This window comes from Pseudonaja textilis, chromosome 6 (assembly GCF_049901715.1).
Source record: "Pseudonaja textilis isolate UNSWEBS1 chromosome 6, rPseTex1.2, whole genome shotgun sequence".
Classification (NCBI taxonomy): domain Eukaryota; kingdom Metazoa; phylum Chordata; class Lepidosauria; order Squamata; family Elapidae; genus Pseudonaja; species Pseudonaja textilis.
Window position 1 is genome coordinate 2,384,681 of NC_141995.1, and position 22,404 is coordinate 2,407,084.

Sequence of the window (22,404 nt, forward strand, 5' to 3'; positions counted from 1 at the left end):
GTGAGGAAGTGTGTTCCAGCTTTTTGACTGCATTTACAGAATAAGTACCCGCCTGGATGAACACAGAATTGCAGTAAAAAAGCCAGAACACACTTCCTCACTAGTCCAACAAAATATATATATATATATGGCATAGAATCACGTGAAGTGTTAGTACTGCTTTATAAAACCTTAGTAAGGCCACACTTGGAGTACTGCACCCACTTTTGGTCAGCACATTACCAAAAAAGATGATGAGACTTTGGAAAAAGTGCAGAGAGGAGCAACTAAGATGATTCAAGGCCTGGAGACAAAAACCCACAAAGAACAGTTGCAGAATTTGGGTTTGGCCAGTCTAGAGGAAAAAAAGACTTTTAGGGGAAGACATGATATTAGTATCCCAGTATTGGAGGGGCTGCCCCAAGGAAGAAAGGGTCAATTTATTTTCCAAAGCACCTGCAGGCAGCACAAGAAACAACAGATGGAAACTCATCGAAGAGAGAAACAACCTGAAATTTCAGGAGAAACTTCCTGACGGGACAATTAATCAGTGGAACAGCTTGCCACTAGAGGTTGTGGTTGCTCCATTACTGGAGGTTTTTAAAAAGAGCCTGGGCAGACACTTGTCTGGATTGATATAGGGTCTCCTGCTTGAGCAGCAAGGGGTTGGACTAGAAGACCTCCAAGGTTCCTAATCTCATAAATTGTGGTCACATGACTACGGGGACGTCCAAAATGTGTGTCAGGATTCCGGCAATGAACCCCCCCCCAATTAAATCATGAGTCTTGAGCCAAACTTCCAAAGGATTTCTTGAGAGTTAAACATGTCAGCGCTGCCTGGGTGTAGCCGACTCTGAGGCACATCATTCATGGTCACCCTTGGCCCTGGTTTCCCCGGTGTATCGTAATTCATATCCTCCAATGGGACACCTCCATAGCCCAGAGCCATCAATCAGGCTCTCCAATTAGATCTTTGCATGGCAGAAACTTCGGTTACCTAGTGACTATCTTTGAAAACATTTATGGAATGCGCTTTCGGTTTCGCAAGCTGCCCCACCGCTCCCCCGTCTCTTTCTGTTGGCAACTCTAAAAAAAACCCCAGAGAAATATTTTATGAGTTGACAACGCGATCCTGTCATGTCAATGTGATTGGAACAGGGTCGTCAGTGCTGAGCGATCCGTTGCAACTTCCAATGGTCACTTAGTCACCGCTTGTAAATCGAGGACCAGCCGTATATTTATACCAGAACTTCCTGTCCCTACTTTACAGAAAGGTTAGGAGTTTGAGGCCTTCAAGGGTTTTGTGATAATGCTTCCCATTGCAAGGGCTTCACTCCTCTTTTCATAAACCACGCTTAAACAACTTTGTCACACAACGCAAGGAGACTTTTATTCGTTCACAATTGTGGGTAGAGTATTTACATTTTATTCTTAAGCGGTTACAGGCTTGGGATCGCTCAGGGCGGCTCCTTCAGGTTCTAAGCCCGTGACGCCCACGAAATGACACCTTAATAAAATTGGGGTTTTCCTTGTTGTTGTTGCTTATTGGCCAGGTGCATCAGGCGAAGGAGAAGATCTCCAGTTGAGCCATCCAACCCGGTCAAATTCCTTTCGGGAGACATCCGTCCTCTCTCGCCGTTCTCATTTCCGCAGGCAGCATCGGAGGTGCAGCTCTCTGTAAAAGGATGGGATTTATTTTTTTTAAAAAAAGAATATTACCTGGTTCTGTGGGCGTGGCTTGGTGAGCGTGGTGTGGCTTGGTGGGCCTGGCAGGGGAAGGATATACTGCAAAATCCCCCTTCCTTCCCCTCCCCACTAACCTGCTTTCCAGCTCCGTTCTCCTGTGCAGGGCAACCAAAGGAGACCCAGCCGATCAGCTGGGACTCAATGGGAGGCGGAGAAGGGATGGGGTTGGCGGGGCCAGTCAGGGGTGGGATTGGTTGGTTCTCCGAACTACTCCAAATTTCTGCTACCGGTTCTCTAGAACCGGTTCGAACCTGCTGAATACCACCTTTGGTTGGGTCAGTCCCAGACAGGTAAGAAAGATGGGCAAAGCTTTTCCTAGCTCTCGTTTGTGGGTTTTTGGCAGCAACTCACTCTGGGTGAGGTTAGGATGGTCCCCAACACATGGAGTTGCCACAAAGAGGAGGGGGTCAAATTATTCTCCAAAGCCCCTGAGGGCAGCGCAAGAAACAACAGATGGAAACTGGTCAAGAAGAGAAGCAACTTGGAATTAAGGAGAAACTTCCTAACTGTGAGGACAATTAACCGGTGGAACCGCTTGCCACCAGAAGTTGTGGGTGCTTCATCACTGGAGGCTTTTAAGAAGAGATTAGACAACTGTTTGTCTGAAATGGCATAGGATCTCCTGCTTGAGCAGGGGGCTGGACTAGAAGACCTCTAAGGTCCCTTCCAGATATATTCTGATTGATTGGAAAATATTCCCCTCTAGATTTCTTTAAATTAAAAACCTGGGAATAGGTCAGTATCTCTCAACCTTGACCACTTTAAGATGTTGAGGGACTTCTTCAACATCCCCAGCCAGGAATTCTGGGAGTTGAAGTCCATACATCTCTTAAAGCGACCATATTTGGGGACCTCTGTTCTAAGACATCCTTAGTTCCAAGTTGCTTCTCTCCTTGGTTAGTTTCCACCCGTTGCTTCTTGTCCTGCCTTCTGGGGCTTTGGAGAAATAGTTGACACCCCCCCACACACACACACTTATTTGGGGCACCCCTTTAGATATTGGAAGGCTGTTAATCATGTCACCCCTAGTCCTCTTCTTTGTAAGTCTACACATATCTAGTTCCCTTAACTGGACATTGTATATTTTAGCTTCCAAGACCCCTAATCCTCTTTGTTGCTCTTCTCTGCACACTTTCCAAGGCAGCTGACAGCTTTAAGACAGGTGGACTTCAACTCCCAGAATTCTTCCTCCAATCATATTAGCTCCAGGAATTCTGGGAATTGAAGTCCACAAGTCTTAAACTTGCCAAGTTTGAAGACCCTTGTGATAGATGATGGATGGATGGATGGATGGATGGATGGATGGATGGGGAGGTGATAGAGAGACAGACAGATAGATGATAGATCAGGGGCCTTCAAACTTGACAGCTTTAAGACTTGTGGACTTCAATTCCCAGAATTCCTCCTCCAGTCATGTTAGTTCAAGAATACTGGGAGCTGAAGTCCACAAGTCAGAAACTTGCCAAGTTGGAAGACCCTTGTGATAGATGATGGATGGATGAATAGAGATGGATGGATGAGGAGATGGTAGACAGGCAGACAGACAGACAGACAGATAGGTAGATGATAGATCAGGGGTCTTCAAACTTGAGAGATTTAAACTTTGTGGACTTCAACTCCCAGAATTCCTCCTCCAGTCATGTTAGCTCAGGAATTCTGGGAGCTGAAATCCAAAGTCTGAACCTTTCCAAGTTTGAAGACCCTTGTGATAGATGATGGATGGATGGATAGAGATGGATGGATGAGGAGATGGTAGACAGGCAGACAGACAGACCGATAGGTAGATGATAGATCAGGGGTCTTCAAACTTGACAGCTTTAAGCCTTGTGGACTTCAACTCCCAGAATTCCTCCTCCAGTCATGTTAGCTCAGGAATTCTGGGAGCTGAAGTCCACAAGTCTGAACCTTTCAAGTTTGAAGACCCTTGTGATAGATGATGGATGGATGGATAGAAATGGAGGGATGGAGGGATGGATGAGATGATAGACAGACAGACAGACAGACAGACAGATAGATGATAGATCAGGGGCCTTCAAACTTGACAGAGCTTTAAGACTTGTGGACTTCAACTCCCAGAATTCCTCCTCCAGTCATGTTAGCTCGGGAATTCTGGGAGTTGAAGTCCACATGTCTTAAAGCTGTCAAGTTTGGGGATCCCTGCTTTAGGGCTTCAGGAAAAAAAAAATCCACATCACTGCTCAGCATAACATTTGGTGGAGGATGAATGCAATTACATGTTTTAACTTCTCGTCTGATCTTTCTTTTTCTCTCCACTTTTTCCCTTCCCCACCCCTGGTTCCCACCCCTCCTCCAGTAAATACCCTCGTTGCAGCAAATGCCGGGGGCTGCGCATCGCCCGTCTGCCCCGCACAGCTTCCCCCCAGCCTCGCAGGGAGAAGGCAGAAAGTTCTCCTCGGGGCAACGCACGGTCTCCGGAGTCCCCAGATAGCAGCCCATCTCTTCTCCGCAACAAATGTTGGGCCCGAAGCAGCTCCCTCTGTTGCCGGGGCCGCAGCGGATACACTAAAGCCAGAGAAAGGAAAAGGAGACGGTCAACATCTGGAGGGATCACACCAGGGTGGAAAAACCGTCTCCCCCCCGGGTACAGCTGGCAAAGCAAGGAGAGGCCGTTAGGTAAGCAGCCCCATTCGAATACAGTTAGCTGAGGAGAGCTAAATGGCTTGAAATAGATCTATAGAACAGGAAAAGAATAGAAAATAGAATGGAATAGAGAACAGAAAAGAGAATAGAATAGAATAGAATAGAATAGAATAGAATAGAATGGAATGGAATGGAATGGAATGGAATGGAATGGAATGGAATAGAAAATAGAATGGAATGGAATGGAATAGAATATAGAATAGAATAGAATAGAATGGAATGGAATGGAATGGAATAGAATAGAAAATAGAATGGAATGGAATGGAATAGAATATAGAATAGAATAGAATAGAATAGAATAGAATATAATGGAATGGAATGGAATGGAATGGAATGGAATGGAATAGAATAGAATAGAAAATAGAATGGAATGGAATGGAATAGAATATAGAATAGAATAGAATGGAATGGAATGGAATGGAATAGAAAATAGAATGGAATGGAATGGAATAGAATATAGAATAGAATAGAATAGAATGGAATATTGAATGGAATGGAATGGAATGGAATAGAATAGAATAGAATAGAATAGAATAGAATAGAATAGAATAGAATAGAATAGAATTCTTTATTGGCCAAGTGTGATTGGACACACAAGGAATTTGTCTTGGTGCAAATGCTCTCAGTGTACATAAAAGAAAAGAGACATTCGTCAAGAATCATAAAATACAACACTTAGTGATAGTCATAGGTGACTATAAGCAATCAAATTATACTAGGAACCAGTGAATAGAATAGAGTAGAGTAGAGTAGAATAGAAATACAGAATAGAATAGAATAGAAATACAGAATAGAATAGAATAGAATAGAATAGAATAGAATAGAATAGAATAGAAGAGAAGAGAAGAGAAGAGAAGAGAAGAGAAGAGAAGAGAAGAGATCCCAGAGGTCTTCTAGTCCAACCCCCTGCCCAGGCGGGAAACCCTACACCACTTGAGACAAATAGTTATCCAACATCCTTTTTTAAAACTTCCAATGTTGGAGCATTTGAAGTGGAAGTTGTTCCACTGATTAATTGTTCTGACTCCTCAGGAAATGTCTCTTTATTTCTAAGTTGCTTCTCTCCTGGATGAGCTTCCATCCGTTGCTTCTCGTCCTGCCCTCAGGGGGCTTTGGAGAATAGCTTGACTCCCTCTTCTTTGGGGCAGCCCCTCAAATACTGGCTTACTGCTATCATGTCTTCCCTAGTCCTTCTTTTCATTAGACTAGACCTACCCAGTTCCTTCAACCGTTCTTTCTATGTTTTATCCTCCAGTCCCCTAATCCTCTTGGTGGCTCTTCTCTGCACTGGAGTCTCAACCTCTAGCTCAACCGCCTTGACTTATTTGAAAAAGAAGGGATACAAATAAAATAAATCATAAAAGTTACGCAGGTCCCAGGAAAATCACGTTGGCAGAGGTTGGCTCTCATTCCTTTTAACTTGATGCTGAGAATGTTCTTCCCTAGTGACATCCAAATCATAAAAGATATATAAATACAGAAATAAAAACATTTCAGGCAGATTCTGCCTGTAGATCTTGTGTTTGTGGATGATGGCCAGAAGTCAGGAGAAGCCTGGTGGTAACTTTTCTGACTAACCAATTTTATGAAAAGTTTTATAAAACTTTCTGCCTGGAAACAGCTGTAAGTCTAGCCTGCTATTTGGGTCATGCTAGTTAACCTGGGATGTTAGCTTAGCATTGCTCATCTAGGTTATCATTCATTAGGCTCAATAGCAGGAACTGGGAGAGGGATCTTGGAGTCTGAGTGGACAACCAGCTAAATAGGAGCCAACTGTGTGTAGCAGCAGCCAAAACAGCCAATGCAATCCTAAGTTGCATTAACAGAGGGATACAATCCAGATCAAGGGAGGTACTAATACCGCGCTATAAAGCCTTAGTAAGGTCACACCTAGAGTCCTGCATCCAGTTTTGGTCACCACACTATAAAAAAGATGTTGAGACACTAGAAAAAGTGCAGAGAAGAGCAAGCAGGATGATTAGGGGACTGGAGGCTAAAACGTACCATGAACGGTTGCAGGAAATGGGCCTGGCTAATCTAGTGAAGAGAAGGACTTGGGGAGACATGATAGCGGTCTTCCAATATTTGAGGGGCTGCCCCAGAGAGGAGGAGGGGGTCAAGCTATTTTCCAAGGCACCTGAAGGCCAGACAAGGAACAATGGATGGAAGCTGACCAAGGAGAGAGATTCAACCTGGAAATAAGGAGAAACTTTCCGACAGTGAGAACAATCAACCCATGGAACAGAAGTTGCCCTCAGAAATTGCGGGAGCTTCATCACTGGAAGCTTTCAAGAAGAGACTGGACTGCCACCTGTCAGGAATGGGCGGGGGGTTGGATTAGATGACCTACAAGGTCCCTTCCAACTCTGTTAATCTGTAACACCCCCCCCCCCACAATTCTTCTCTTTGATAGGCTAGATTTACTAAGTTCCCCCAACTGATCATCATATGATGTAGCCTCCAGATCCTTCCTCATATTTACAAATATAAGCGTCTATGGAGGCTCTCAATTATCCAGGTCACGGTTGTCCCAAAAGTGCTTTTCAAAAGGTACCTGGACTTTCTTATTTTTTTAAAAAAAAAAACACTTTATGTCTTGGACAACCCCTTTGTCTGATACGATATAAGGTTTCCCACTTCAACAGAGGGTTAGACTAGAAGACCTTGGAGCTCCCTTCCAGCCCTGTGAGGTTCTACACCTTCTGCTTTTTCCTTCCCTAAACTCTCTTATTCTCAACCATGAAGCTTCTCCAGCTCAGCTCTTCCTTGCTAAACCCAAGAAAGACAATTGCAGAACTGAAGAAGAAGAAGAAGAAGCTTCCGGAATGAGAAGCCAAACATTTTTCTAAGAAAAACAACAAGAAGGAAGTCCATTTTCCCTTTTGGAAAAAAAAAACATCTTTGGGATTCAATGATACAACTTAGGTCAAGGGTCCCCAAACTTGGCCACTTGAAGACTTGTGGACTTCAACTCCCAGAATTCATAGCTGGCTGGAGAATTCTGGGAGTTGAAGTCCACAAGTCTTCAAGTGGCCAAGTTTGGAGACCTCGGACTATGGATAATGAAAGCATGCATCCTTGGACAGCCATTTGTCCAGATTTGTCCAGGGTCCTCTGTTTGAGAAGAGGGTTGGACTAGAAGACCTCCAAGGTCCCTTCCAACTCTGTTATTGCTCTACCACCTTTGAATGGGGGGGGGGGATTACCTTTCAGGCCACCTGTGTGCCTCATTGACAGAGCTACCCCTCCCTGCTGGGAATTAAAATTTTGGTGAACCTACCGACAAGGAAAGGACAAGGAGAAGGAAGAGAAGTCCATGGAATTCTTCTTCAAGAAATAAGAAGTTGACTGGAAAGATAAACGCAAACACCTGAGATATTTATGCCTTACCTGTCGGATTTCTGCATCAGGCATGGACCTCTTTCCTCCTCGGGGGCAGTTCTGGATGTAGCAGGCTGAAGAGAAGGTGAGAAGACAGAAGAGAAACGCCGAAAGGATCCCAGCAGGCATCTTGAGAAGGTTGGCAAAACAACGGCTCCTGCTTCTCCTGCCTTCTGGCTTGTTTGTGTCTGATTCCTGGGCTGCATCCCCGGCCTATTTATATTGTTTGCATCCATTGTTTGGAAGCCCCGTAACGCTGTGCCCCCAACATTGTTACAAGTGGGAGGGGGGGGCCTCTGCCCCCTCCCTCCATAGACCTCCCACCCAAAAAGCCAACCTCCGACCAACAGCCGTAATTGAGCCATTCAGTGCCGAGAGCTGTTCTTTTCTCCCCAAGCTGCCGCTTTTATTGCCGGCCAATTATTTTTAATCAGGGCATCATCAAAACGGTGAGTCGGTTTGGCCTGCAGGGACGTTGTCGGCTGGAGGCAGCGAGCATAAAATCAGGATGGTTTTGCCTCTGTCCAAAATCTTTTTCTTTTTCTTTCTTTTGCTTTTCTTTTTCTTTTCTTTTTTTTGGGTGAGGGAGCAGGGATGTTGTGTTTTAGGGCGGAAACCTTCACAAACATGGCCAGGATAGCTGCGAAAGGCATCAAAAAACCCCTGTGCCCCTTTTAAGAGCCTCTGCCACCCTTTGAAGGGAACATCTGGCCCGGACCTTTCTAAAAGTCCTGGCATAAGTTGGATGTTCTGAAAAGCTCCTTTGACTTAAAGCTGACTCCATCTATCTCCCACCTTCGTTTGTTTGTTTGTCATCCTATTTCTGAAATGTAAAGGCACACCTCCCTTAGAGGTTCCTTTCTCCTCTATGGTTATGCAACCTCTCCATGCTTCTAAGATTCTAATAGGGTTAGGGTCTCTTCTCTTCCCCTCTTCCCTTCCCCAATTCCATTCCATTTGTGTTTTCTATTCTATTTTCTCTTCTTTTCTATTTCCTCTTCTCTTCTTGTCTTCTCTTCTCCTCTTCTTTTCCTTTCCCCTCCCTTCTCTCTTCCTTTTATTTTTTCTTCCTCCTTTAATCTTTCCTTTTAGTTATTTTCCTTTCATTCCCTTCCCTTCTTCAGACACGACGTCCCTTCCCCCTTTCCCTTCCTCTTTCCTTTCCCCTCCTCTCCTCCATTCCATTCTTGTTTTCCATTCTCTCTCCTCTCCTCTCCTCTCCTCTCCTCTATCCCATCCCATCCCAACCATCATCTATCTATTTCTCCCTTCCATCTTCTCTTCTCTTCTCTTCTCTTCTCTTCTCTTCTCTTCTCTTCTCTTCTCTTCTCTTCTCTCTCTCTTCTCTTCTCTTCTCTCCTCTCCTCTCCTCTCCTCTCCTCTCCTCTCCTCTCCTCTCCTCTATCCCATCCCATCCCAACCATCATCTATCTATTTCTCCCTTCCATCTTCTCTTCTCTTCTCTTCTCTTCTCTTCTCTTCTCTTCTCTTCTCTTCTCTTCTCTTCTCTTCTCTTCTCTTCTCTTCTCTTCTCTTCTCTCTTCCTCTCCTCAGCTCTTCTTCTCTCCTCTACTCCCTTCCCTTCCCTTCCCTTCCATCCCATCGCATTCCATTCTTGTTTTCCATTCTCTCCTCTCCTCTCTTCCATTCCATTCCTCTTTTATATTCTTTTTCTATTTTCCTCTCCCCTCCCCTTCCCCTCCCCTCCCCTCCCACTTGTGACTCTATGACCATAACTTTGTTGCATGTATCCTTACGATTTATATGGACTGTTTCCTAGTATGATTCGATGGCTTATTGTGCCCTATGACACTCATTAAGTGTTGCATCTGATGATTCTTGGCTCTTGACTGATGTATCTTCTCTTTTATGTCCACTGAGAGCATTTGCACCAAAGACAAATTCCTTATGTGTCCAATCACACTTGGCCAATAAAAGAATTCTATTCTATTCTATTCTATTCTATTCTATTCTATTCTATTCTATTCTATTCTATTCTATTCTATTCCATTCCATTCCATATTCTATTCTATTCTATTCTATTCTATTCTATTCTATTCTATTCTATTCTATTCTATCCTATCCTATTCTATTCTTTTCTATTCTATTCTATTCTATTCTATTCTATCCCTTTTTCCATAGCTGCCCAGGACAAACAAGTGATTCCCTTCAACCTTTCTGGTGAGCTCCTGATTCAACAGTCTTGTGCAAACCCAAACAGGTCAACCTGAGCTATCGTGTGAACCCCGTCGGTGACACCCGCAACCCGTCTTTCGTGTCCAGGCCAAAAAGATGGGGAGGAGGCCTGTTGGGGGCTTGGGGGGAGTTCCTGGCAATATTTCAAGCCTTCATCCTCCGCTCTTGACTTCAGCCAAATAGCTGCAGAGACCTTCTGCCAGGCTACAGATGGAAATTCCTATGATTCAGCATCACAAGGACCGTGGGACGCTTTGGCCGCAGCCAGAGATCATTCCACCGCGCCCATTCCCATCTGTGTAGGACAAGGGACTTCCAGAAGGGGCTTTGGAGGAAGAATTCCTCCCCTTTTTTCCCCCTCTGTACTTTTGGTTCTGGAAAAACACAGTGATCCAGAAGAGTCCACCTTCACTACTTCCCGGCTTTAAAAATATAAAACTGCTTCTTCTGTGCCAGCCCCGTTGGGTTTCGCCTTGCCAGATAAAAGGGATCGGCTGAAAGAAACGGAGATCCAGGAATGGTGGGGTGAAGCAGGGGCTTGCTTTGGGTTCACGAGGAAGATATTCAGAAATGCAATATCTTCACCCCTGCTCCCTTCTAACACTGATGATGTTCCCTAGTTGGGTAATAAAATGTCTGCAAGAAAACAACCAAGCTCAGAGAGCACCAAGGACCCCACAGTCATTCTCTTCCTCCTTCTCCCCGTCCTCCTCTTCCTCCCCCTCCTCCTCCCCTCCTCCTCCTCCTCTCCTCCTCCACCTCCACCTCCTCCTCCTTTCTGCAAACCCCACTCCCATCTAGCACTCATGATGTTCCCTAGTTGGGTCGTGAAACGTCTGTAAGAAAACAACCAATCTCAGGGAACACAGAGGACCTCACAGTCTTTCCTCCCCCCCTCCTCTTCCTCCTCCTCCTCCTCTTCCTCCTCCACCTCCACCTCCTCCTCCTTTCTGCAAACCCCACTCCCATCTAGCACTGATGATGTTCCCTAGTTGGGTCATGAAAGATCTGCAAGAAAACAACCAATCTCAGGGAACACCAAGGAGACCACATAAGCCCATGAGTTCTGCTAGATTTCTTCTAATACAAATGCACAGCCACACAAAAAACAGAATAACAGAGTTGGGAGGGACCTAAAAGATCTTCTAGTCTAGTCCAAACCTCCTACTCAGGCAGGAATCCCTATATCATTTCATATAAACTGCTTTCCAATCTCTTCTTAAAAACATCCAGTGTTGGAGTGTCCACAACTTCTGGAGGCGAGCGGTTCCACTGGTTAATTATTCTCACTATTGGGAAATTTCTCCTTCATTCTAGGTTGCTTCTCTCCTTGATTATTTTACAGCCATTGTTTCTTGTCCTAGCCTTCTGGTGCTTTGGAAAATAAATTGACACACCCCCCCACTTCTTTGGGGAAAACCCCTAAATCAGGGGTTCCCAACCTGAGGTGCTCGCGCCTCCTCGGGGTGCGAGACGATATTCCAGGGGGTGCGAGAAAAGTCCAGGTAAATAATAGGATATTGGCTATACGTTGGCATTTTTATTTATTATGCAGTGGATTAACTTTTAGAGTTAAGTATCGTTATTTAGTGGCCGTCACATACATAGCTGAAAAGATTCAATCCTACCATATATTTAACATGTTCAGTAGTTCCTAAAGTCTAAATTTTAGGGGGTGCGAGGTTTGAGTGAAATTTCTTTAGGGGTGCAGGATGAAAAAAAGGTTGGGAACCACTGCCCTAAATATGCTGTCACATACTGTCACATCTCCCCTAGTCCTAATTTTCACTGGACTGAACATCTCCAATTTTTGTAACCACGGTTACGAGGGTCGGGTACCATTGATCAGAGATGCTTTGGAGATGGACTCCATTGCTGATCCGCAGACTTGATGGCCGGGGGAACTTTTCCTAACTTTAGTTTCCGGGGGAAAATAACAGAGTCGGCTTAGGGTTGCTTTCAAGTCGATTCTCTTCTTGTATTTACCCCTCCCGCCTACACCCCCTCCTCACTCCTCACTCCACCCCGGTTCTCTGCCACGGAGCTCAACCCTCCCTGCAGTGCAGGTCCCCAAGGAATGACGCGGCCGTCCGGATGGCAGCAAGGAACCCGCCGAGAATGTGCCCTGAATATGCAAAAAGGAATCTGGCAAAGGACAAACGCGTCAGCAAGCTCGACCCCGGAGGGCTGGCAGCCGCCCAGGATGGGCCGACGCCACAGGCTTTCTTTCTTTTAGGAGAAGCAATTCTCCAAGTGGGGTGGAGGCCCTGTGGTGGTGGTTGGAATTAATTCACAGAAAAATAGCAAATGAGAAGCGGAGAGGGGCAAATCGGAAGGGGACAATTTAGCACAGTGGTCGCCAATCAGGGGCCGGGGGGCCACTAGTGGTCCAAGAGAAAATTTGGATGGTCTACAGAGAAATGTCCCCCCCCCAAAGGATGGATATGAATTAGGATACACCCAGGGGGGTGGGGGAAAACCAGGGTCAAGGGTGACCATGAATGATGTGCCTCAGAGTCGGCTACACCCAGGCAGCGCTGGCATGTTAATTCCCAATAAATCCTTTTGAAGTTTTGGAAGTTTAGCTGGAGACTCATGATTTAATTGGGGATAACTTCCAGAATCCTAGGACTAAGATTTCTGGAAGTTGGTTCAAAGCATTACAGATTTGATTGAAATATAAGCTGCTGCTGCTTCTTCCATATCCATCGTTTGATGTTGATGGTCATGTTGACGATCCTAATTTTATCAACCGCCACCGATGCTTGTGTGTTTTTAGGAGGTGGGGAATTTTGGTGGGTGATGAGGTGTTTGTGGATTGTCGTGTGTGTGTGTGCGTGTTGGGTCTGGTCTCCAGGTGTTATGTGAATTTTGTTGTATGATTAAGAAAATAATGGAATGCGCAGAAAAGAGAGAGATTAACATTAGCCATTAGAGAGCAAGAAGAAAAAGAGCATTATAAGATATGGGATTTATTCTACCAATGGTTAAATAAAAAAGTAGGAAATTGAAGTATGATATGATAGTAATGATATGTTATAATTGAGTAGTTCAGAATAAATTATAATACGAATAAAATTAGTAAGAATTGAGATTTGCTCAAAAGGATAATATGGAACTGAAATTAAAGTCTCATAATGGTGTAATAATAATACAATTTTATACAATGGTACAAATGGTTGAATAAAAAGGAAGTAAAGATGTCTACTGAAAATGATTAAAGAAACGCCAAGGGAAAATGGGAATAAGGATAAATGTATGTATGGCTATGTATATATGTAAAGTAATATAAATAAGTACATCTTGTATTATAATGTAATAATAACATAAATAAGTAAGGATTTAGGAAATAAGTTACAGATGTATATGTAGCAAATGGCCTTGACACTATTATGAAAATGCTGCAAAATGTGAGAACATGTTTCTCTTTTTTAAAATATTTTTTTGAAATTTTGAATAAACAAAATAAAATCATCATAATGCCATTTGATTCGGAAATTCAATTAATGCAATATGAATGTAAACTTAAGAAAGATAAAATCGATACCGTGCACAAGACATATGTACCAACCGACACACAGTATAACTGAAAGGTTTTTTTGTTGTTTTATGTTTTATGTCTTATGTTTACATTTGTTGTCAAAAAATTAAAAACTTTTTTATTTAAAAAAAAAGAATTTCATTGTATGTATACTGTGTATATATGTACAATGACAACGAAGAATTGAAATTCTAGCCTATCCGATCTCTCGGTTAGATCAGGTTAAAAAAAAAATTTAACTGAACCGGAGGCTGCGATGATCTTCATCTAAAATATTCCAAACCGCCCCCCTCTTGGGCTTCTCAGCGGTTTGTCAGACTGACTCAAATCTGCCAGTTGTAAAATTATGACACGGAAACAGAGAAGTTCATTATTTTTCTCAAGTGTCATTTCTAGACGGAATGGACACATTAGGAAATGAGGCCAGACTCCAGATTACTTTATCGTCAAATGAAATGATATTAGTGGCAATTATCTGGCCTTGGATGAAAACGGTGCCTTGAATCATAATGCAGCCCTAAAAAATTAAACATTTAAGCAATATTTCTTTTTTAAAAAAAAAAAGTCGACAAAGGTTAATGGAAATGTTTTTCAAGGAAGGAAAATTTGCATGCAACCTCCACGCCACACACACACACACACACACATTCACACACAACACCACAACAATCTAAAAGCAAGTGCTAAAATCAAGTCGACGCAGCAAACTCAGGGGTGCCATGTTGGAGTTTGACTCCAAGGGAGAGGAAGAACAGCCAACAGGGAGGGGAAGTGGGGCTCCGGAGGTTGTGGAGGAGGCTGGGGAAGGGCAGAGGCTGGCTGGGCAGTCAGAAGAGGACCCAGGCCCATCCCCTCTCCATCCTAGGGCACGCAGGGAGGAGAGGATAAGGGAGAGACGTGAATGGTGTGGTCTATGGGGGAGGAAAGGGCCTTGATCCCCTTCATGGGCTGCAGCTGGGAGGACTGTTTCAAAGGGCGGACATGCGTATGGGCCAGTGCTGGAAGCAAAGCATGGAAATTTCTTTAGTCTTGTCCATTCCTATCTGAGTTTGACATCCTTCCCAGTGTGTGTTCCGATATCTGTGGACGTCTTCAAGCCCTTATCTTGCCTGGTTCCCTTAATTGCGTCAGTGTGGTTTGTGTTGTTTTTACTCTTTATAATTTATAGGCACTTTAGTTTAAATGGCGTTTCCTCCTTTTTGTAACTGCTTGTGGGGGAGTTTTTTGTTTCCAGTCAAGGATATTTGGAGCTTTGAAGCAAAGTGAAGGAACAAAAGGGGCTTCGCCTGTTTTTGTGACTGTGCTTATTTTATATCTCACCCTGGATCATCACAGCGGTGCCGGAGGCAAAATGAATTTAGCATAAGAAAAAAAAAGGTGAGAGGGCTAACGTCTTTAAAGGGTGTGATGAGAGGTACAGCATAGTTTTGAAGTAGCCACACACAGGCCCAGGTTATAAGTATGATTTGGCAATGTACAAATAGAATAAGTAAAAATGTCAGATATAGCTTACGCAGAAAATACTCCCACCTGTGAGCTCCTTGGTGCTCTCTGAGCTTGGTTGGGTTTTTATTTTATTTTTTTGGCAGGTGTTTCATGACCCAACTAGGTAACATCATCAGTGCTAGAATGGAATGAGATGTTTGAGGAGGAAGAGGACTCTTGGTGGAGGTGTTTCATTAGCCAACTAAGTAACATCAGAGGGGGAGGGAGGAGGAGGAGGGAGGAGGTGGAGGAGAAAGAAGAAGAAGAAGAAGAAGAAGAAGAAGAAGAAGAAGAAGAAGAAGAAGAAGAAGAGGAGGAGGAGGAGGAGGAGGAGGAGGAGGAGGAGGAGGAGGAGGAGGAGGAGGAGGAGGAGGAGGAGGAGGAGGAGGAGGAGGAGAACAGTGGGGTCCTCGGTGCTCTCTGAACTTGACTGTTTTCTTGCAGACGTTTATTGACCCAATTAGGTAACGTCATCAGTGCTAGAAGGGAGTGTGGTTTGCAGGGAGGAGGTGGTGATGGTGGTGGAGGAGGAGGATGAAGAGCTTAGAGAAGCTGCATGGCTCAAGATTTGCCCTTGACTGGTCTTTTAGTCCTTGACCTATAACCCAGAGGTGGCATATTCAGCAGGTTCTGACCAGTTCTGGAGAACCGGTAGCATAACTTTTGAGTAGTTTGGGAGAATCATCAAATCCCACCTCTGACTGGAGATTTTACAGGATCCTTCTCCTGCCACGCCCACCAAGCCACGCCCACAGAACCGGTGGTAAAAAATATTTGAATCCCACCATAATTGAACCCACAATTTCAGACCCAAGTCGTGCTGGTCATAAAATGGATCGCCACATAACTGTGCCCAATTTCAGGCCTTTTTGGGATGGTTGGTAATCGAATGCTGTGAGTTGTTACCAGGGTTGCTAAATGGTTGCTAAAGACCCAAACTGCACTTATGTGACTGTGTGTGCGTGTGTGTGTGTGTCACATGCAAGCTGGGGAATTCTGGGAGTTGAAGTCCACACGTCTTAAAGTTGCCAAGGTTGGGAACTCCTCGTCTACTCTAGGCCCCGTTTTGCAATTTAGCGATTTTAAAGTTGTGCCGACTTCCAACTGTGGTGGTTCGCCAGCAGCAGGTGCAAATGGCTGAGGTCTCAAGAGAGCGACGACTCGGATGAGGGGCCTGCATGTGACGCAGGGATGGGGCCAGGACCATCAGGGAGTGGAGTGCTGCCTTCGGAGATTGTGGAGGCTGGCAGCAGTGAGGAAGAGGCCCCCGAGGAGCCTGTGCCCAGTGCGCGTGCGTGCAGGGCTGCTCGAAGGAAAGAGCAGCTGCGGCAGCACGGGCAACTCGGGAGTAAGGCTGCAAGGTAATTGCCCCTCCCGTAAGAGATAAAAGCCCCCGGAGAAACTGGAGTTCTTTGCAGGAAGCAAAGACGTTTTTGCACTCAAGCCTTGTGGACTTTCAGAATATCTTGGTTGGTGTTTGGAGACTCTTTGTGTTTGGAATATTTCTTGGTAACTTTATCTCGTATTCTTGGCAGCCTTGCACCCTCTTGGCAAGGTTCCTTCTTATCAGAGACAATTAGTTTGAAACAGCCTTTTCACCGGGAAGGACCGGAATTCGTAAAGAATCCTTACAAGGTTTTGCTTTTATCTCTGTTTGCTGTTTGTTTCTTGGAACAAGGTTTGGGTCAGAATACCATCTTACATTTTTTTTTAATGTTGCGCCAGCTTTCACCAGCGACAGAGCAATACAATGGCTGGTTAAATCCCCTGTGATTTCAGACCATAATTTATTTATTTTTATTAAGGCTTAAAATGTCAGCTGTTAAGATGCCTTGACCACCGCACCCCTGGCTGCACAACTCCTCCTGGTTATCTGACTGTGTTGCCTTTGTGCCACACCCGTTTGGGTCATCACAGCCAAAGACCAGAACTTAAGTTACACACGCTTTATGTAGAAATGAACTGTTTTCGGAGACAGAGAGAGAGAGAGAGAAAGAAAAAGAAAATTAGATAAGCATATGGCTTTATTATCCTTTTGATTCCTCCAGCTTTAAAATGCTACTGTCCTTCTATACAGTCTGTACACAACCTCCCCGGGTTCCTTTGTCTTTTAGTACAGCACGTGTAGGATTGTTGTCACTGTGCGACTCGGCGGTGGCCATGGCGGAAGGGAAGGGGGTGGGTGGGCAGAGGGAACAGTCCTGCCTCTTGGCTACCGCTATGAGGCCTGCCACAGGGCCACCTCTCCCCCCTCCGAAGAGCGCGTTGTCCTCCCCCCCGTTTCTTCTCCCCCCCCCCCCAATTCTCCCTCTCAAAAGTGGACCCTCGAAACGTCGTGGGTGGCGAACAGCCTCTTGCAATTCATGCACAGGACGGAGGGCGATTTTGGTTGGTCAGCCAAACAAGCGCGACACACCAGATGCCGGCACGGGAGCTGGTAGACGGCCTCGGTCTTGAAGTAGGGAGAAAAGGCGCGGGAACAAGAAGAGCATCCCTGGGGGGCGGGGTTCCTGTCGTGCTCTGCGGGGGGAAAAAAGAGAACATGTGTTGACCCAAAGGGGCGTGACACAAAAATAAGCAAGTCACAAAAATCGAATGAATTCCCTTCAATGCCTCCAACTTGGCCCCCAATGTCTAATTATCCTCGGCTGGAGATCAAACTCTTAAAGAAAACAGTCTACGGAGAGAGTAAATGCAGTCCGAACCTAAATTAAAGTTAATTAGAAATATTAAAAAAAAAAAACCAACGCAAACCACACTGAAGGAATTAATACGGCAGGCCAGGATGATAAATTGCGGACTTCTACCAGATAATGCAGCAACCACAGTTGGGAGGAAGCCATAACCCAGATAAGCCTCGACCAAGATAACGCACGCTTTGCTTCCAGCAACTTTGCCATGCGCCGTTTTTTCCTTATAAACAGTCCTCACAGCTGCAGCCCATGAAGGGGATCAGGGCCCTTTCCTCCCCCGTAGACCACGCCATTCACATTTCTCCCTTCTCCGCTCCTCCCTGCGTGCCCTAGGATGAAGAGGGGGCGGGCCTAGGTCTTCCTCTGAATGCCCAGCCGGCCTGTGCCCTTCCCCAGCCTCCTCCACAACCACCGGAGCCACACTCCCACTCCCTGTCGGTTGTTCCACCTCTCCCTCGGGACCAGATTCCAACAGGGGCGTGACAGAACGACATGCAAAAAGTGAAAAGGGGGACTGTGGAGGCACGACCACAATTGATGCGAGGGTCGTCTTTTGGGTTTGGGGGTGTGGGCTGGAGTGGAGACAGCTATGCTCAACTAGGCAATAGGTCAATGTGTCTAATCAGATCCCTGTTTATTTGTGTTGCCACAGGGGTGGGATTCTTCCGGTTCGGATGAACCAGATGTTAAAAGATACAGCTGGTTCACAGAACCGGTATTTCAACTGACCGGTTGGCCCCTCCCACCTCGCCCCTCCTCCCCCGAGCAGTCTCCACATAGCCCATTTTCCATGCAGGTAAGTGCAAGGTTCGTGCAGGGGCTCTGGGAGGGGGGGAAAATGGGCCTTCCGGAAGTCCGTAAACAGGCCTGTTTGTGGACCTCCAGAGCCCAGGGGAGGCTGTTTTCACCCTCACAGATGTCCTGGGGGAGGACTCTGGACCCTCTCATGCCTAAGGCAGGACTAGAACTCACAGTGTCCTGGTTGACTGGCCCAAGGGCACCCCCCTGGCTTTGATGCCTAAAGCGGGACTAGAACTCACAGTCTCCTTTTATAAGCCATTTTCAAGTTTTTGTCTTTGATTCGGATACTATCCCGAGTCTCTCTTTGTGAGAGATAGAGGGGCGGGGTCTCCAAATGTGATAAAAATACATAAATAAAAATTCAACCAAGTATAGAGAAGCCAGCTGTTCCGTTAGCCCTTTCTTTCTCGTGGGCGAGAGACTCAAATTCCCAAGGACTCTGACAGGCAGGAAATCGCTCCCGGCAAAGAAGGGCAAAGAGGTTGAGTTGGCCAACTTTTTCCTGGATTTACCGTAAGCTCCGCCAGCCCCGCAGACATCGCTGGAGCTGCTGCTGCTGCTGCTGCTGTGCCCGTGCTGCCCACCTTTAGCCAAACTCGCGGTGAACGGCATCGTGCTAAGTGCGGAGTTCAAGGCGCTGTCCAAACTTTCGGACAGCCTCTGTTCATGCGTCACCGCTTCTGTGAAGAGAGGGAAAAAAGATCTAGAGAGCGGCATCATGGAAGAGTCAAAGAGAGCATCCTCCCCGGCGAATCACGCTACAGATAGGTGCTTATTTGCCTATCCAATATGGAGAGAGATGCCTAGTGGCACACAACAAGCGGGTGAGAAATAGCACATAAAACAAAATTGACTTTGGGCCAATCACCAGGAGACGGAGAATTCTAGTCCCACCTTAGGCACAAAAGTCAGCTGAGTGACTTTGGGCCAATCACTAGGAAAGAGTGAGTTCTAGTCCCGCCTTTGACATGAAAGTCAGTTGGGTGACTTTGGGCCAATCAGCAGGAGACGGAGAGTTCTAGTCCCACCCTACGCATGAAAACCAGCTGGGTGACTTTGGGCCAATCACCAGGAGGTGGTGAGTTCTAGTCCCACCTTAGGCACGAAAGCCAGCTGGGTGACTTTGGGCCAATCACCAGGAGACGGTGAGTTCTAGTCCCGCTTTTAGCTATGAAAGCCAGCTGGGTGGCTTTGGGCCAATCACCAGGTGACAGCGAGTTCTAGTCCTGCCTTAGGAATGAAAACCGGCTGGGTGACTTTGGGCCAATCACCAGGAGACAGAGAGTTCTAGTCCCGCCCCTGCATGAAAACCAGCTGGGTGACTTTGGGCCAATCACCAGGAGACGGTGAGTTCTAGTCCCGCTTTAGCTATGAAAGCCAGCTGGGTGACTTTGGGCCAATCACCAGGTGACAGCGAGTTCTAGTCCTGCCTTAGGAATGAAAACCGGCTGGGTGACTTTGGGCCAATCACTAGGAGACGGTGAGTTCTAGTCCCGCCTTAGGGACTAGACTTACAAAAGACTCACAAACTTCTGACACCAACAGCTTAAGCGATTTCAGAATATTAAACCAATACTCAGATAAACATTTCTCCCCACAGGATGGTTTCAACCAGCATCACCCCCTTCAAGTTTACAAACCGGAAGGCTCAGGATACCTGTGGAGCAATCCATCTGCGACGAGTTCAAATCCCATTCCATTTTCACCCTCTTCGCGTGGAACCCCAAACTAGACGCCACGGCGAAGTCCACCGCCGCACAGTGGCTGCCCTCCGGGACTCCCTCCTGGTTCTGGTCCACCAGATCGATCTTCCGTTTGAGCGATGACATGGCGAGGGACGACGCCACCACCGTCCCCGAAGCCCGGCTCCGGCCCAGCAGGTTGACGCCGGGGATGTCGTGCTGGAGGAGGAAGTGGTCGATCCTCGCCTTGAGCGACGGGTGGGGAAGGGGCTGCGTGTGCGGGCTGAACGCCACCCCTGTGAAAGGATCGCTGGGCACACGCCCCCAGGTCGCCTCGCTCCGGTTGCACTTCTCCAGGGTTCCTCGGTCGATCACTTTCCCGGAGGGCAGCAGCATGGGCAGGGTCATGATCTCCAGGGTGATGGGGTCCAGGAATTCTTCCGGGATGTCCTGGAGAACCTCCACCAGGTTCTGTTCCCGGGAGTCGGGCCCCGTGTCACTCTCCATTGGCAGAGGAAGGGCGGGGAGTTGACTGTCCGAGGCATCCAACGAGGACTTGGTGGCGACCCGGAGGACATCGTCCACCACGTCATGAGAGCACGACTTGGACGGTTGGCCCCAGACCTCGACTCTCTTGATGGAAGGCAGCCCGCTGCCCGCCACATAAGCAATGCAGATTTTCAGCCAGGTGACACTACTTAAGGAAGCCGGGCCTTTATTCCATAAGTCCAAAGAGGCGGAGCCGGGAAAGGAGAGGAGAGGGTCGGCTTGGTGATGGAAGGGAGGCCTGGGCCGGAAGCCACGATGGCCAAAGGTCACTTTGCTTTGATTCTTTAAGACGGCTTTGCCCACCAGGGTGAAGGTCTCCTTGTCCGACGCCGGAGGCTGGCCGGACGGAGCGGAGAAAAGGGGCTCTGGGCTATTCCAATAGGCCTTATTGGAGGAGGTAGCGGTATAAATATCCAAGCCGGTGATGTTGTGGCACGAGCCGGACGAAGTATCGATGTTAATCCGGCAGATTTCCACATTGAAGGGGAAGGAAATGGTCACCTGCACCGGCGGCTTGATGAAGTATTCGCAGCGGAAGCCACGGTGTCGCTTGACGGGGTCTTCGGAGATGAGGTTTTCCACTTCATAGCCGTCGGCGGAAATCTACAATGCGGGATAAAAGTCAGGGACGGGGAAACCCAGGCGGTCCTCGAATTACAACTGAAAGTGGAAGAGGGCATCACCAGGTATGTTTATAACCGTGATGGCGAACCTATGGCACGCTTGCCATAGGTGACCTGCAGAACCATTGGTAGGGGCACACGAGCTACAGCCAAAGTTACCTGCACTGCGCATGCGTGCGCCTCCCAGCTGATTTTCAGCCCGTTTGAGGCGTTTTGCCCTCCCGGAGGCTCGAGGGAAGCCTCTGGAGGCTGAAAAATGGGCCTTCCGGAAGTACCAGAAGTGCCAAAACGGGCCTGTTTTCAGCCTCCAGTCGCTCCAGAGGCTACCCTTGAGCCTCCGGGAGGGCGAAAATGGTCTCATGCGGGCCAAAAATCAGCTGGGAGGTGCACGCATGCCCAGTGCAGGTAAGGCGGCGGGGCAGGGGAGTTGCACACGCATACACAGGGGAGCGGGGCGCAGTGCGCGTGTTTTCGCACCACCACAACAAAGAGGTTTCTCATCATTGGCTTATAATATCATTGGCATTAAAATGGAACATTTGAAATACTGAATAACTACTCTTAAAAAAGCACGCTGATTCATATTAGGATTATGTAAGTTTGATTAATTAATAGAACAACTATTATGATTACCGTTATTGATGTCTGTATCAAAATGAATTATACCCAGAGGCCATGCTGTTCGTGTACTGATATTAATCTCTCTCTATAAAAGCAAAATAGCCCTCACGCATCATCACAAAATCTCCAGAACCATAAAGCCTATGAAGGACATGTTATTTGTCTTTACGTTTGAGATGTTTCCCCCCCACCCCCCATGAGGTGCCGCCTTGACGTGGTGGTGGGGGGCTTAACTGCTCCAATGAAGCCGAGAGCTGTGCTGGCGGTAGTGCAAACTATCAGCACGTCCAACCATGACAGAAAGGTCTCGGCTGAGGAGCAATGAATCTTGGTGAAACACAACCGAACGAAGCCTACACCGGCTCGGTCGTCGCCCAGGGTTAACAAGGACCACGTCGGGTGTTAGGGAACCTGGGCATCCGTCGACAAGTGGGCTACGGGCCACG

The 22,404-nt window shown here is 46.8% G+C and overlaps 2 protein-coding genes across 5 annotated transcripts in view; both read right to left on the reverse strand.

Annotated features, from left to right (window-relative positions):
- Positions 1-1,373: 1,373 nt before the first annotated feature.
- On the reverse strand, positions 1,374-7,896 carry LOC113451550 (vasotocin-neurophysin VT-like). Its single transcript, XM_026722926.2, has 3 exons — positions 7,777-7,896; positions 4,047-4,248; positions 1,374-1,654 (listed from the first exon to the last, which is right to left on the reverse strand). The coding sequence occupies exons 1-3, from the start codon at positions 7,894-7,896 to the stop codon at positions 1,488-1,490; spliced, it is 489 nt and encodes a 162-aa protein (XP_026578711.2). The 3' UTR covers positions 1,374-1,487.
- A 9,099-nt stretch (positions 7,897-16,995) lies between these two features.
- The window catches only part of UBOX5 (U-box domain containing 5), a 20,634-nt gene continuing 15,225 nt past the window's right edge, over positions 16,996-22,404 (reverse strand). For 2 of the 4 annotated variants that reach the window (XM_026722919.2, XM_026722920.2), the window contains exons 4-6: positions 20,141-21,317; positions 18,996-19,163; positions 16,996-17,509 (exon numbers count right to left, since the gene is read on the reverse strand). In XM_026722919.2, the coding sequence (XP_026578704.1) occupies positions 17,301-17,509; positions 18,996-19,163; positions 20,141-21,317 (1,554 nt within the window). In that variant the 3' untranslated portion in view covers positions 16,996-17,300. The remainder of the gene's footprint in view (positions 17,510-18,995; positions 19,164-20,140; positions 21,318-22,404) is intronic. The other 2 variants (XM_026722921.2, XM_026722922.2) reach the window with 2 other exon arrangements.

Excerpts from the sequence above, each read along its gene's own strand:
- LOC113451550 (XM_026722926.2), bottom strand. The coding sequence starts at position 7,896 with ATGCCTGCTGGGATCCTTTCGGCGTTTCTCTTCTGTCTTCTCACCTTC. Across the intron at positions 4,249-7,776 it reads CTGATGCAGAAATCCGACAG|TGTATCCGCTGCGGCCCCGG; the intron begins GTAAGGCATAAA and ends CTCTGGCTTTAG. Across the intron at positions 1,655-4,046 it reads CGGCATTTGCTGCAACGAGG|AGAGCTGCACCTCCGATGCT; the intron begins GTATTTACTGGA and ends ATCCTTTTACAG.